At 33.8% G+C, this 14,193-nt stretch overlaps 1 protein-coding gene across 1 annotated transcript in view; it reads left to right on the forward strand.

Annotated features, from left to right (window-relative positions):
* The first annotated feature begins 685 nt into the window (after positions 1 to 685).
* LOC129224992 (voltage-gated potassium channel subunit beta-2-like) overlaps positions 686 to 14,193 on the forward strand; it is a 144,890-nt gene continuing 131,382 nt past the window's right edge. Inside the window, exon 1 of the mRNA XM_054859539.1 lies at positions 686 to 732. Within this exon, the coding sequence (XP_054715514.1) occupies positions 686 to 732 (47 nt within the window). The remainder of the gene's footprint in view (positions 733 to 14,193) is intronic.

Raw genomic sequence — 14,193 nt, forward strand, 5'->3', positions numbered from 1 at the left:
ATTCAACTCATCGGGATAAGAATGGTAGTGGCACATGTGCCTGATGAGTTGATTTTCGTGTGAGGGATGCCGAGCGGCATTTAAACAACCTTTATTCAGCTAGGGAACCTTATAATAGTTTTGGGGCTCCTGATTGGACAGCCGAGTCAAATGAGTCAGTCATGTTTTTCCCCCCATCTAACGCCATGGAACAAATTTCATTTGTCAGAAGCTCTGAATTCAAATTTGGACGACGTTAATTCTTCTCCTTTGAATAATGTCTACAAGATATTGTTTCGAAATGAAACAATAGTTGGAGCAGGCAAAACAAGCTGTAAAAGAGATGGATGACGTTTTTACGTGGTAGCCAATCAGCAGTACCCAAGTTTTTACATGATCTCTAGCAAAGTAAAGGTTGTTTATACGCTGCCGGACAATTCCTACTTTTTACTTGAAAACGAATTCTGATAACCACGCGTTTGAAAGTGGATTCTACTAAGTTGCCTCTTGTGAAGGAAGATTTAGTGTATCTCTCAGATACGCGCGCCTGCTGAAGGGTTAAAGAACTATTGCTAAATACTTTTTAAAGAAATTACTTTTTGAAGGGGTAATCAATGTTTTTCTTTTGCTTCTCTTTAGCAGGTGAGACGAGCTGATCTGCCTGAATGCCCCATCCGCCAGTCCTGGCTGCCGTAGCGTAATCCCCATGAGCATTGATTCGGACTTCAACAAAGGGACCACCTTGAAGAACAGGTGAGCGAATTTTTCATCTGACTATTGCAGAAATATTATCAAAAAGTCAGCAAATGATCCGTCATAACGGACTTTTTGCTTTAGATTATTACAGAAATATTATCGAAAAGAAAGCAAATGAATCAATCATAATGAAATTTTTGCATTTAGACTATTGCAGCAATATTATCGAAAAGTCAGCGAATTATAATCCATCATAACGGAATTCATGTATTCAGACTATCGGTGCGGTGCGACTTCGACGAATAGACATCGATTTTTTTCAAAGTATCGAGGCTCAACCTTAAAACATCGATGGTATCGATACATCGACCCAAAAACATCAACGCTTCAAAACATCAATGCTGAAAATTAAAACATCGATGATATCGATACATCGAACCTAAAACGTCGATGATCTGGTATCTTTAATCCACAATACAAAAACGGTTTCCCCTTTCTTAATGTTTGTATTTTGCATAGACACTACCCTGCGAGTTTCAATATTAGAACCAAGTACCGAACTTTTACGGATTTCATTTTCGTGACTTTTAATTGTACATTGTATACGTGGAAGATTCATTCACACCTTATTGTCGTGCTTCCTTCGACACACTTTTTGTTGTTCAAGCACATTGAGAATCTGAAACTTTTCTATTATTTCATATTTAGGAAGAAAAAATAAATAAATAATGTGGAGTGGGGTGAGTTTTATACATTAAAAAGCGATGCTTAGACTAGTACGGTTTGGGGACTTCCGCTATCAATGATACTAAAGAAATGAAAGCTCATTCACAAAACTAATATTTAGCAACCAATAACAAAGCTAAAAAAAACCGTGATTCTCTTCCGGAAACGTTCGTGTTGCGGGCGAAGATTTTGTGTTATTATTCGTTACTCGTGGAAAACTGGCTTAATAGCTATTTCGCGAAAATTGAGTCGTGTTTTAGTGCGATGTCCACTGTATATGTCCGTATAAGTATTCATGACCACGGGCGTGCACAGAAATTTTGGGGCCTGTCACAAGCAACGTTTACTGGCCCCCCTCCATAATGTTTACTCCTATATTTCACGCCTAGTTTTACGAATATTGGGCCCCCTTCAGGTTCGCGCCCGGGCCAATAGGTGTCCCTTCTCCCTCCCTGTGCACGCTCCTGTTCATGACATTATTTTAGTCTTACCAAATTAATGAATGACATTTGCTTTCAAAACGTTAAAAGTAGAAGAGATAATACTTCAAAGCATGAAAAACAGATTCACGCTATTGCATTTGGTTTCAATTCAAAAACAATTGTTGGATAATAATTTAAAATGGAGACTAGTGCATTCATGAAATTGCTTACATGTGTTTAAAAGCACATTTTAAAGAGATGCGAGTTTTTTTTTTTTTTTTATAAAGATCTTTGAAAAATTGGAGCTTCATGGATTCGAGCGCAGAGACGAATGTATAGGTGCGAAGTAACACGTGGTTTCTATTCGTCGCTTTTTTTAACCAATCGGATTCGTAAATAACAAATGATTATGTGAACCTCCTTTTCCAATTTCAAAACTGTGCATGAATTATAACTAAAAGAATCCATAAATTAAACTCGAGAAAAAAAAACGAAAGAAAGTTGAAAGCACACAAATAGTAGCAAGACTTGAAGACACGTGTTTAAAAGTTTGTAACCATTTGGAAAAAGGGAGATTATGTATAAAAAGGCATCCGACTAAAATCTTCTTTTTTTTCTTTCCATCCAATGGGGATGTATAAGAGACCCACCTCAAGAGGCGTCTGGGCCATAACCAAACCTAGTGTACTCCCCAACAATGCATCAGTCTTTCGTGTGTCACCATTAAGGCGCTGATGCATGACACAGTAGTGTTTTTGACGCCCAGTTTCCACCAGATGGAGGCACCTGGGCTCTCATTTGATGCGAAATCGCACTAGGAATTTAATTCAGCCGAGGGACATTCTAAGCCAAACGAATACCCAAGGGATCTTTTACATGTCGCATAATCATACGACATGGGCACTGAAGATTTTCTGCATCTCGAAAATCCACCGACTGGACACCCATTTCAGAACTTGATTCCCCAGGCGTAGAAGGCCAGCGCCAAACCATCACGCCACCAGCCAGCCCGACTAAAATCTTTTCAGTCACATTTTTTTGCATTGAAAAAACGGTTCTTCGAAGCTAAAAAACACTCGTTTGCAATTCTTAACGGTTTTGTACAATTTTAAAGCTGTCTTATGATTTTTAACTTATCGCATACAGGTAAATTATTTAATTTGAAACTCTCTTGACTGAAACCATAAACGTGTAAATAAACAAACCTCATTAAGTGAAAAGAGGCATTACTTTAGTTCAATAGGCTTTGTATTGCATACATATGAGACTAAAAAAATATCGTTAACCGAAAGTAGATCTTAAAAGATTGCTGAACAATTACAGCGAAACGCTTATTTACGCATAACACATGGCACCAAAAAAACGTTCAAAAAAGCTGAACTGAAAGTAACTACTGTGTTTTCAACATGTAATTACCAAACGCTAACAATTTCAAACTCTTAAAATTCAAATACTTTTATTTATTTTTTAAAAAATATTGAATGATAAACAAGATCCGGATTTCGGGTTTTCCGGACTTTGGGGATTCCGAAATTGGGGTCTCATTCTCAGTGGTGTCGCTACGGGGGGGAGGAGGGCAAGGGGTGGTATGTTTATTTTTTGGAATTTTTCCACAATCTGCCGCAAAATTTCACTGACTTTTTGTTTTTTGGTTCAAGCCTGAGTGTCGAACTCGCGTCACTTGACATAACTTTTATTTTCGAGGTGGACCGTGCAAAGCCGGGCGACGCAGCTAGTACTCTTTATATGCTGCACAAACTTTCTTTATTTTAAACTCTTTGAAAATCATAGACATTCATAACTCTTGCTTGCTACTTCGAATAACTAAATTGATTCAGCGAAATTAAGTTAGAATTTTCTTTGTTTAATGCAAAAAATATTAATAATGGGTTCATCATTGATTTGATTTGCAATATGTTGAATCTATTTACCGATGTTTATTTATTGATGCATTTTCTAATGAAAAATGAAGGGTTTTTTGAATAATTCAATTCATTTTCCGAATCGGTTTTTGAAATTGTGATTTCTAAACTTAATTTTACTTTTTCTTTGCAATGCTTTCAAACGAGGAAAAAAAAATCTATTTTTTAAGCTTTTATATTGAAAATATAATTAGAGAATATGAATATTGTTTTGCGTCTGCCCCTTAATATTTTTCTTTAAATGAAAGAGTTTTTTTTATTTATTTTTATTTATTTATATATTTTTGAAGGAGTTTTAAGAAACGAAAAGTTGATTTTTGTCGTAAGTTCTAACAACAAGGGTTTGATTCGCATGCTAAAAATAAAACGCATTGCATGTTCCAACAAAAGAATTAATTATATTAAAATGCTAAATTTGATTTTATTTCCTCAAAACTGTGCGCCTTCGGGGTTTTTTTTTTTTTTGCTCCCTCAAACCTGTGCACCTTCGGTCTCACTTTTTTTTTTTTTTTTTGCACCCTTTGAGAGTTAAGATAGGTGATCTGGTACGTCTCTGTTTACTGCATGTAAGTAACTTATTGTTGCAGGGTGCAGGGAGGTTTGTCGTGTAGGAAGATGTTTCAGTCTTCAAGTAATTGAGACAGTGAGAGGCAAAAGGATAAAAGCGCCAAGGTTAAAAATTTCGAGACAATCAGTTCAGATAACAGGAGAACCTCTCTGTTTTGGGGCAGAAAATGGTATTAGTATTAGTGGGATTTTTTCAAAAAGGGACTCTCCACAATTGATGTCACACTCTTGTCATTGTATTTGACCTCCCTCCCTCTGTGTCACAAAGTGTCACGCTTCACTTACCCCATCCCCTCCCGTCGTCACATGTCACACTGTTTTTCATAATCATGAAAAAATTGTGATGTCTCACTTCTTGTTACCCCCTCCCTCCCCCTTTTCACAAGATAGTCCCTAATTTTCGCCAACAAGAAATTTCTTTTCCCCTCTTTTTCAGTTTCAACTTGGGATTGCAATACCGGACCAAAATTTCAAATACCGGTATACGGTATTTTTAAAACGTGATACCGGGATACCGGTACTTGAAATTTCTCAAAAATTGCTTGAAAGCATAATGTTTCGTTGCCACATTTCATAATTTAGTAAAAAAATTGTATTATAATGAAAACGTATTGTGAATAAAGATAAAATGAAGGAACAAATCTATATATATAAAAATGGATGTATGTTTGTGGGTATGTGTGTATGTTCCGTATACAAATCCACAGTTTTCGTCGAATTTCTTCCAAATTTGGCACAAAGGTAAATTGTTGCTCAGGAATTCATATAGGCGAGTTTTTGGAATTTTTAAAAACACCCAAAGAGGTCTAATTTCATATTTTGAGTCATAAAATTGCTCTTTTCTGCACGAACTAATTTTTGTATAGTTATGAATTTAGTCTAAATGAAAAGCCCGTAAAAAACTGCCCTAGATGAAGTTTCTTCAAAGATCGACTTTAATCGTGAAATTTGTGAACCTTGGTTCAAAGCAAATGAAAACGGTTGTCAACATATAACCACCAGGAGCTATTTTAAATGCAATCAACACAAAACGTATCCTAAACGATGGCCGTTAATGCCGTTTAGCGATGAGCGTTGAAGCATGTTTAGCGAGAAAGCCGTAGATATAATAAATGATGCTATACATCGTTTCTTAAACTGCGACCTACGAGGACCCAGGGGTCCATTGATGCTATACTCATGGTGCTACTTAATTTGATGTTACCGTTTAATTATAATTTTTAAATATTGTTTAATTATAAAATCCACATCAGTAAGGCTTCGTGCAATTTTTGATCAGTGTTTATCCCATTAATAGCAGGAAAATACAAACATGAGTAAGGTAATAGTATTGCATTCAATATTGACGTACAATCTTCGACTGTTCCAACATCAGACTACTTTTATTAAAACCACATCTATTTCATCCTTGCAACAGAAATTTTATTTAATGTTTGTTCTCCTTATCAAACCAATTTGCAATTTGTAAATTTTCTTTATACTATTGCTTGATTTACGTCGAATCTTTAAGTAATTCGGTTCAACTATATCGGTATTTGTGAAATTTGGTTCAAAGCAAATGAAAATGGTTAACAACATATAACCACCAGGAGATATTTTAAATGCAATCAACACAAAAAGTATCCTCAACAATGGCTGTTAATGTCGAAAAGCGACAAACGTATAGCATGTTTGGCCAAAAAGCCGAACGAAAAAGAAATGCTGTCTTTCAGTAGTTCTTAAATTGCACCCTGAAAAGACACATGGATGCATTGAAATCGGTGTTTCTCCTTCAATTTGCTTGCGCATTTTGCTAATAAGTTTTCAAGTAATAATACCGTAACTGTAAACGAAATTTTGATCTGTATTTTCTATACATAAACAGCACAGAAAATAACAAAATGAGATAGGTATTATCGAAGTACAATTTTCAACAGTTTTACAATTAGAATACTAAATTTATATTAAAACGACATCATTGCATGGGAAATATAATTTAGTATTGGGTATTATCTTTAAACAAATCAATATATATATATGTTATTTATACTATTCCATGATTTACCTAATTCAGTTCACCTAAGTTTCACAGAAATCGCTCCATGTTATCAGAGACCAGGGGTAAAAATACTAATATGGCTAATGAATTGCAAAATAATCATTTTTGTGCATAGTAGCGTAGATTGAATTTATCTTTCAAGGGGAAGGGAGATAGCCATGGGGTTCATTATATGTACATAAACTATCATACTAGGATTTCTAATGTGTGGTAGAGTAAAAGGCTGTGCACCTTTAGACTCGAAACCACACGAAAATTTAATACGGCGGAATTCATAGTTTTAGAAGGGTAAAAGTTTAAAGTTGGAAAAATGTAAAGAAATATTAATTTACATTTAAACTTTTAAAATGCATAAAATGTCTCCATTTTTACATAAACAAATTTCTTAATCGTTTAAAATTTTATATTACTTTAACGCTCGAAGCAATAGTACACCTGAAGGAGCATCATCGCTGACTAGCAATAATTTTAAACCAGTGAGCGGGTATGAAGCAATATTTGACGCGAAGAGATTGCTACTGAAATGGGCATGATGAAATATTACGCCACATTATAAAGTTCTTTCGTTTTAGTCTTCATCGGGAAATTAGTTGAGCTAAGCTCCATTTCCAGTTACAAGACTCTCAGTTCAATAACTTTTATTGTAAACAATCGAAAAATATTACTGTTTGTAACTACCACGAAGTAATTCAACCGTCATTGAAAAAAATGCTGTAAGATAAAAAAGGATACGTATAAGTGTTATAGAAGCAACTCTGTTCACAGTGGAGGGATAAGGTGAAACAATTTGTATTTTACTTATATCCGCTAATCGCAATACATCATTCTTTAAACTTCAAGAAATTAAAATCTCCAGTGAGACTTAAGTTCTGTACCACGATCAATAAGTCAGAAGGGCAGGCGATTAAGTACTTTAAATGCATGTGAAACTTACCTATGTCCCATATAGGTAATTTTATGTTGCATGCTTAAGGTTGGGTTCATTCAAAAATATATTTCATTTTGCTACTGGAAGGGAAACTAAGAATTGTATTTAGGAGTAAGATTTGAGTTAAATTTAAGAATTAGAAAATTTTGAATAATTTAACTTTTTAGTACTTGGATTACGTTTCTAAACGTGGAAATACATTTCCTTCGTTTTGAAGCTGCGGATATGGGGAACAGAATGTGCAACAAGTTTTTGTAAAACATAAACAAAAGAATTGTCCATTATACAGTTGTAAGTAGAAACAAGACGGTTTTTTTCTTTCTTTTAATTTCTTGGTCTGCAAATAATTAAAAAAAAAAAAAAAACGACGCGGATAGTGACCAAAATGTGCACGCCTATTTCTTTTTCTATAAGGCAGTTCAATTGTCTATAAGCCTGGAACTCATTTTAGTTCTCAACTTTCCTACGGTTGAAACTACTCTTTCTGAATTCACGCAGGTCGGTGGTGCTGTTAACAATGCGTGATACACCTCCTCTAATTTAATTGCCTAAAAGAATTTTATCTTCGAAGAAATTCGGTCTGTTGCATGTCATTTTTTGGTAAACCCTTTTGTGTGCATGTGAGTGTGTTTCCTTCGTATTGTGTGTATTTCCTTTTTTTTTTTTTTTTTTTTGAATTTAATGCTAGTTGAAATTTCTTTCCTGAAAGACGATACTTTTCCAATATTAACATCATTTTCTCTTGAACACGAGGGATTTGTGTTTACCTTTTATTAGCCCTTTGGTTTGAAATGTACGATAAACTTGACTAAATTTGATCTTGTTGATTTCTCTTATTCATTTTAGCTTTCTTTCCAAAATTCTTTGCAATTATAATTATGTAAATATCTGAAAATACCTTTGAATTCGTGGAACATATTTATGCTTTTCCTCTATAAAAGTTTTCAAGGCAATATATTATTTCTAAATATTATCTTGCCAAATATGAAGCCAAATAGCAAGACGGCACTACAAACCAATACTGGTGCCAACAAATTGCTATTTGCAATGCTAACAAGCAAGTTTTTGTCAGAATTTAGTACAGTTGAGACAAATACTTAAGAAAAAAATCATATAGCATTCCTGCAATTGATGGTTTGAATAAATTATTCATCGGACAAACGGGGGGGGGGGGGGGCGTTCAAAATTACACTCGAAATTAACTTTTACAAAAGGGAAAATGAGCGATCAGGGAAATGAAAAAAACAAATACATGGTGCACAAAATACTTTTTTTTTTAATGATATTCTATTAGTTCATGCTTTTGAAGCTAAATTTTTTCATCAATAGATTGATTTCGGTTCTGTATCATCGGAAAACAAATGTACATTTAAAATAAGTAGATATAGTTTATGTTAAATTGAAAATTCTTGAATTAAAACTATTTATTGTTTTCAGCTATTACCGAAAATACCTGTATTTTCCTCAACAAATACCGGTATTACGAAATTACAAAATTGCTCGAAATACCGGTGTTCGGTATACCGGTATTGCAATCAATCGTTTCAACCATACTTTTTGATATATTTGAGGGGGAAGGAAATTTTAAATGTCGGCGAAAAATAAGAAAAATCAGGCACAAACCCACAGTTTCATGATCCCTCCCCCTTTCAAAGCATAACATCATTTCTGGACAGCTCCAAATGCATTTTTCTTTTTCTTTTCCTTTTTTTTGTATTAATTAAATTGTAATACTACTTCGAATTTTTTTGATAATAAATGTTTATTACTTCAGAGAATATGTTTGGAATTATTGTTAATAAATTAGGGATGTGTCGTTCATTAAGGAACGGGTCTAAAAGACAGACTCCTTAAACTGAGCGGTGCAGTAGGGTCTCCTGAAAAATGAACGACCGTTTTTTTGAACGATGATTTTTATTTTATACTAGCTGCGTCGCCCGGCTTTGCACGGTCCACCGCGTAAAAAAAGGTTATGTCAAGTGATGCGAGTTAAACATTCAGGCTTAAACAAAAAAAAAAAACAGTAAAATTTTGCAGCAGATTGCAGAGAAATAACCTAAAAGTAAACATTTTAAATCCCCCGATTACAGAAAAAGCCTTTAAAACAAAAAAACATGAATTTTACTTGTTCATATTCAAGAAAAAAATGGCAACAGATCTTTCAACAAAATGATTTTCTTCACGCTATAAATTTTAATAAAAGCATTGTTGCGGAAAGTTGAGATGAAGAACTGAATAATAATTTGAATGGAGGAAAGCCTTCGAAAAATAGGGATTTTATATCGAAATCTAAGTGTCACAATTAATATAGTTTTTGATTGAGATCTCCGCTAATTATTATCGGAGGGTTATGTTAAATAGCCAAACATAAAGACGCGAAGATTACGAATCCATTGACAACTGGTTTGATGGTCAGTTCACTGCCGTTCGGGAGAAGAAACTTGGACATAGATACATAGGTACATACATAGATACATACGCTCAGTTTTTAATTATATAAGGTGGTTCTCTCCACTTCATTTCATTTCTTAGTTAAAACTTTATTATTTTTTTTAATGACTTTTGGCATTACAGTCGAGTCCCGACTTACGCGAGGGATGCGTTCCAAGACACCTTGCGTAAGTCGGAATTTCGCGTTGTGGAACAAGAGGTATGTTTAGTAATTTTTTATAAGCACACCCATTTGTTTCAGACGTTTGTAAACACCCTCATATTGTTTCAAACCATTTATTAACTATATATTGCAGTATCTTTTACAAATAATTGACTTTTTCTGTATTTTAGAAAAGGCGTTATTATTTGGCATAAAATTCTGTAATTTAGCACAAAATCAATGATTAATGGAGGAGAGAAACTTAAAATAAAGCAGTATGGTACTTACACTATGTTCACTACAGCATTATTATAGCACTTAACAGTATAGATATAGTAAATATATTTATAATTTAAAAAATGAAGAAAGTTTATGCAGCGCGATCAGAATGTTATCAGACTGTATTTCATCAACGTTCATATGCAAAATTAAAAAAAAAAAAAAAAATTAAGAATCAGAGCGGTTATTTGTATCAACTAAAGCAAAGCGTTGTTTAATATAATACAGTAACTTCCACTTTCAGTGATGCTAAAGGGATGAAAGTCTGTTCACAAAACCAATATTTAGTGTCAACGAAGCCCATTCTAACTCTCCGCCGCTCTTTTCCGAAAAATTTCATGTTGCAAGCGAGTAATTTGTGTCCGCATTAAAAAATTCATTACTTATGAAAAATTCGCGTTATAGCCATTTCGCAGTAAGTCGGATCGCGTTGTAGCGGGATCCGACTATACTTTCATTTTACATGTAATTTTTTGTTTTATTTTCACCTTCAAAATGTTTTATATGTTGGTATTCGGCGATTTTTTATTGATTTATTTTATTTTTTCGTAAAGATAAATTTCGCAAACTTTTCGTCATCAAGTCAATTTTATTTATTTTTGTTAAATAAAGCTTAACCGTTCAATTTTGCACCACGCAGGAATCGAACCTGCGACTTTTGGAATGGAAAACATACGTTTTACCCCTCGAATACCGAAAAATAGCTAACAAAATGAATAACAGTTGTTTTATACATATATATATATATTTTTATTAAATTTTTGTTGGAATATTTTTTGACTGTTAGGTAGTTTAGTTGATTATCCTAGAAAAAAGTATATAATGAAACGAATAAAGCATTTTCAATCCACGTGAGTAACTCAATCAGATATCGCCTGCAACTTTTCGAATGAAAGAAGTCGTTCAAATGGACGAGTTCAGTGTGCGGGTCAAAACAGTGATCGATCTTTTTAATGAATGGATCATTAAAAAGAACGACATCGCTCATCTCTATAATAAATGTAATAAGTTATCAGTTTAGAATAATTAGCTCAGGACACCCTTAAGGTGACTAGTGTTCATCCTACTTTCATATTTATTCGTGCGACACTCCGGGTTTTCATCCTGTGCCTCTCCTTGAGTATTTAATACTAAGCACTCATGTTCTCATGTTGGACAAATTTGGATTATGAATGCTTGATTGCATAAGTTCATTTGAAGATTGTTTTGAATCAGTGTGAAGAAATAATTTCTTTGGTTATTCCTTTTTCTATTGTATTTAAAAAAATGAAAAAAAAAATTAAGTGGAGCAACAGCTCATGGGGGCCAACGCTTACTGTGGTCATCTCAGTTTTCGTGACCGAGGGCTCTGGGGTGCAAGGTGTTCTAGTTAGGTTATCAACCAAACGCGGAACCGCCAGAGTTTAGAACCTAGGTACGCTCGGTACTCATTTTATCGATCCACTGAAGGGATGAAAGGCTGAGTCGATCGTGCCCAACCCGGGAATTGGACCCAGGTCTGCAGCATGGAAGCGCTCTCATCAGGCCAATTGGCCTTCTTTTTCTATTTTATATTATTTTCTTTTTTCCTAAATATGTGCGGACGAGTCGAACTCACGTGGTATTTTTAAAAAGTAAAATTTTATACAGAAAACCTCTTGGGTAGACCGAAGCAGGTTTACGCAGATTTTTTTCAATGAATTTTCTAATTTTTATATTTTAATTTAGGAAATTTTAAACACTGCGGTTCTATGAAGCAGTTAATGGAATCAAAATTGGTATATTCAGTTGTTTCTCAGCTTATGTTTTTAACCGTTAAAAAATATTTTTGAGCCCAAGTCGGTTGCGTAAACCTGCCCCGGACAGGGGGCACGTTTGCGCATATTTATTTTGACACCTGAAATGGTCCTGTTAGTGTTTTGAACATAATGTCTTACCATCGCTAAAATAAAGCAAATTTATTACAGACTGAATGAATAGTGTATAAAGTTGAAACTGAAGGGGCATGACGACAGCACTATATGATTGTAAGCTATAAGATACGAATGCGTAACTCAATTTAAAATGAAATGGTAATTTTCAAAACTAAATAGATGGAAAATACTAAAAATGTTAGAGACAGTTTTGAGCGAAAAAAGAGTCAGGGGCACGCTTAAGTAAGACACAGTAAGAACGGACGTAAATGTTCTCTGACGTTCAACGCGTAAACTTGCCCCGTAGTCAAGTTTGGATTTATTTTTAACGTGCAAAACAATTTAATACATTTCAGTTCATACAATTAAAATTTTCAAAGAAGGATGAAATTCTGCTAATTTTTATATATTTGTTTTTTCTTAACTAAGTATTATTTATTCACAATAAGCTTCAAAACGTTCAACACAAAATTTACTCAGCTTGGTAGAAAACAGATGATTCTTTCTGCATGCTTGACCGAAGCTCGATTAATGCTCAAAAACTTGTGAAATTATTTGCTAGGGAGTAGCATCAATCTGTTATGACTGTTGGTTCTCCAGTTATTATTGGTTCAGACAAAAAAAAGGGCGCTGCGTAAGTGTCCCGGTCTACCGTATTTTAAACAAAAAAAAAAGTTGAAAAGTTTAACTACGTAAGTTCTTTTGGAAGAATTAATCAATGCTTTCTCTCGAAAATATCTAAATAATAAAAATCTGTATGAATGTGAAGAAATGAGATTTTTATCTATTGCGTTTTGTCAGAATACTCTATAAAACTTCCTCAACCTCTAAGAATGATCTTCGGTTGCTGACATTTTTGAGCAATCACGAATGGGGTCGTTTTCAAAATTTCAAAAGTATTTTTTTCTGAAAGAGCATACTTAAAAACATAGGAGCTGACCATTTTTTTAATAATTTTTTAATTACGGGGGTATACAAATTTATACGAATAGCTTTTACTATACCTATATTTCTTCTTCGCTAAATTTTTAATTTAATATTTTTAAAAAATTACTCAAATCGGTGATATTTCATTATTTACATTTTTTGCCGATGACATCACAAATGATGAAATGCCATTCAGTGTTGCCACTCACAGTACAAAATGTTTAATTCGCATCTTTACTCCCGTGTATTGGCAACGATATGGTTGATAGCTAGCGTAGAGCGCAATTTTAATTCGTTGCTTGATTACCATAACGTGGAAACGTAGTAGAAAGATGCGGCAAAGTGCATCATTTGTGACGTCATCAAGACCGCGCCTTGTTTGAAAAATCAGACATTTTAAAAAATTAATTTAAAAAAAACTGTTGGGAAAATGAAGGTATTTTCTGGGTCCAAGTTTTTTTTTTTTTTTTTTTGCTCATTCTATCCATTTCAATGACTAAAAGCAGGGCTGCGGTGTCGGAAGGAAAATGGCCGACTCCGACTCCTGGATTTTGAAACGCCCGACTCCGACTCCGACTCCGTATTTATTTTATATTTTTAATTTTATTTTTTCAACTCCCTCTCTCCCTTCAGGGGAAGGGGAGAAACCTCTAAAAAGAGATTTAAATGTTAATTCCTTTTTATGAAAATTTCGCATTTTGTTTTTTATTGTAAACTTAAGACGCATACAACGTTAGAAATTCAATTTAAAAATCAAATTTTCCAATAGTTACGAGTTAAAAAGTGAGATGACTTAAAAATCCCTTTCAAAAAATTTGAAAAGGATTATCTGTAATTGCCCCCCCCCCTTTAATGTTTAACAAATTGATATTGATCAAATCGTGTGCTTTCAATTTTTGAAAGCTGTAACTTGAGAGAAAAAAAGCTTTTTTTTCTAAATCCCAGTTCTTGAGAGGGCGTGGTTGCCCCGGGTGACACCCATCTGGTAGATGACACCACAAGTTAATTTCAGAGTTTATAAAAAAATATAAATATTTTAATTCTGAAAATTTTCGCGAATATATTTTAAATTTTATTTCATCAATAAAATTTCAGCGAAAATAGGGCACATATACGTCAGGAGCTAATTTTACACAAAATACGGGGGTATACAAATTTATACGAATAGCTTTTACTATACCTATATTTCTTCTTCGCTAAATTTTTAATTTAAATTTTATTGGC

The sequence above is a fragment of the Uloborus diversus genome, chromosome 6 (genome assembly GCF_026930045.1).
Source record: "Uloborus diversus isolate 005 chromosome 6, Udiv.v.3.1, whole genome shotgun sequence".
NCBI lineage: Eukaryota > Metazoa > Arthropoda > Arachnida > Araneae > Uloboridae > Uloborus > Uloborus diversus.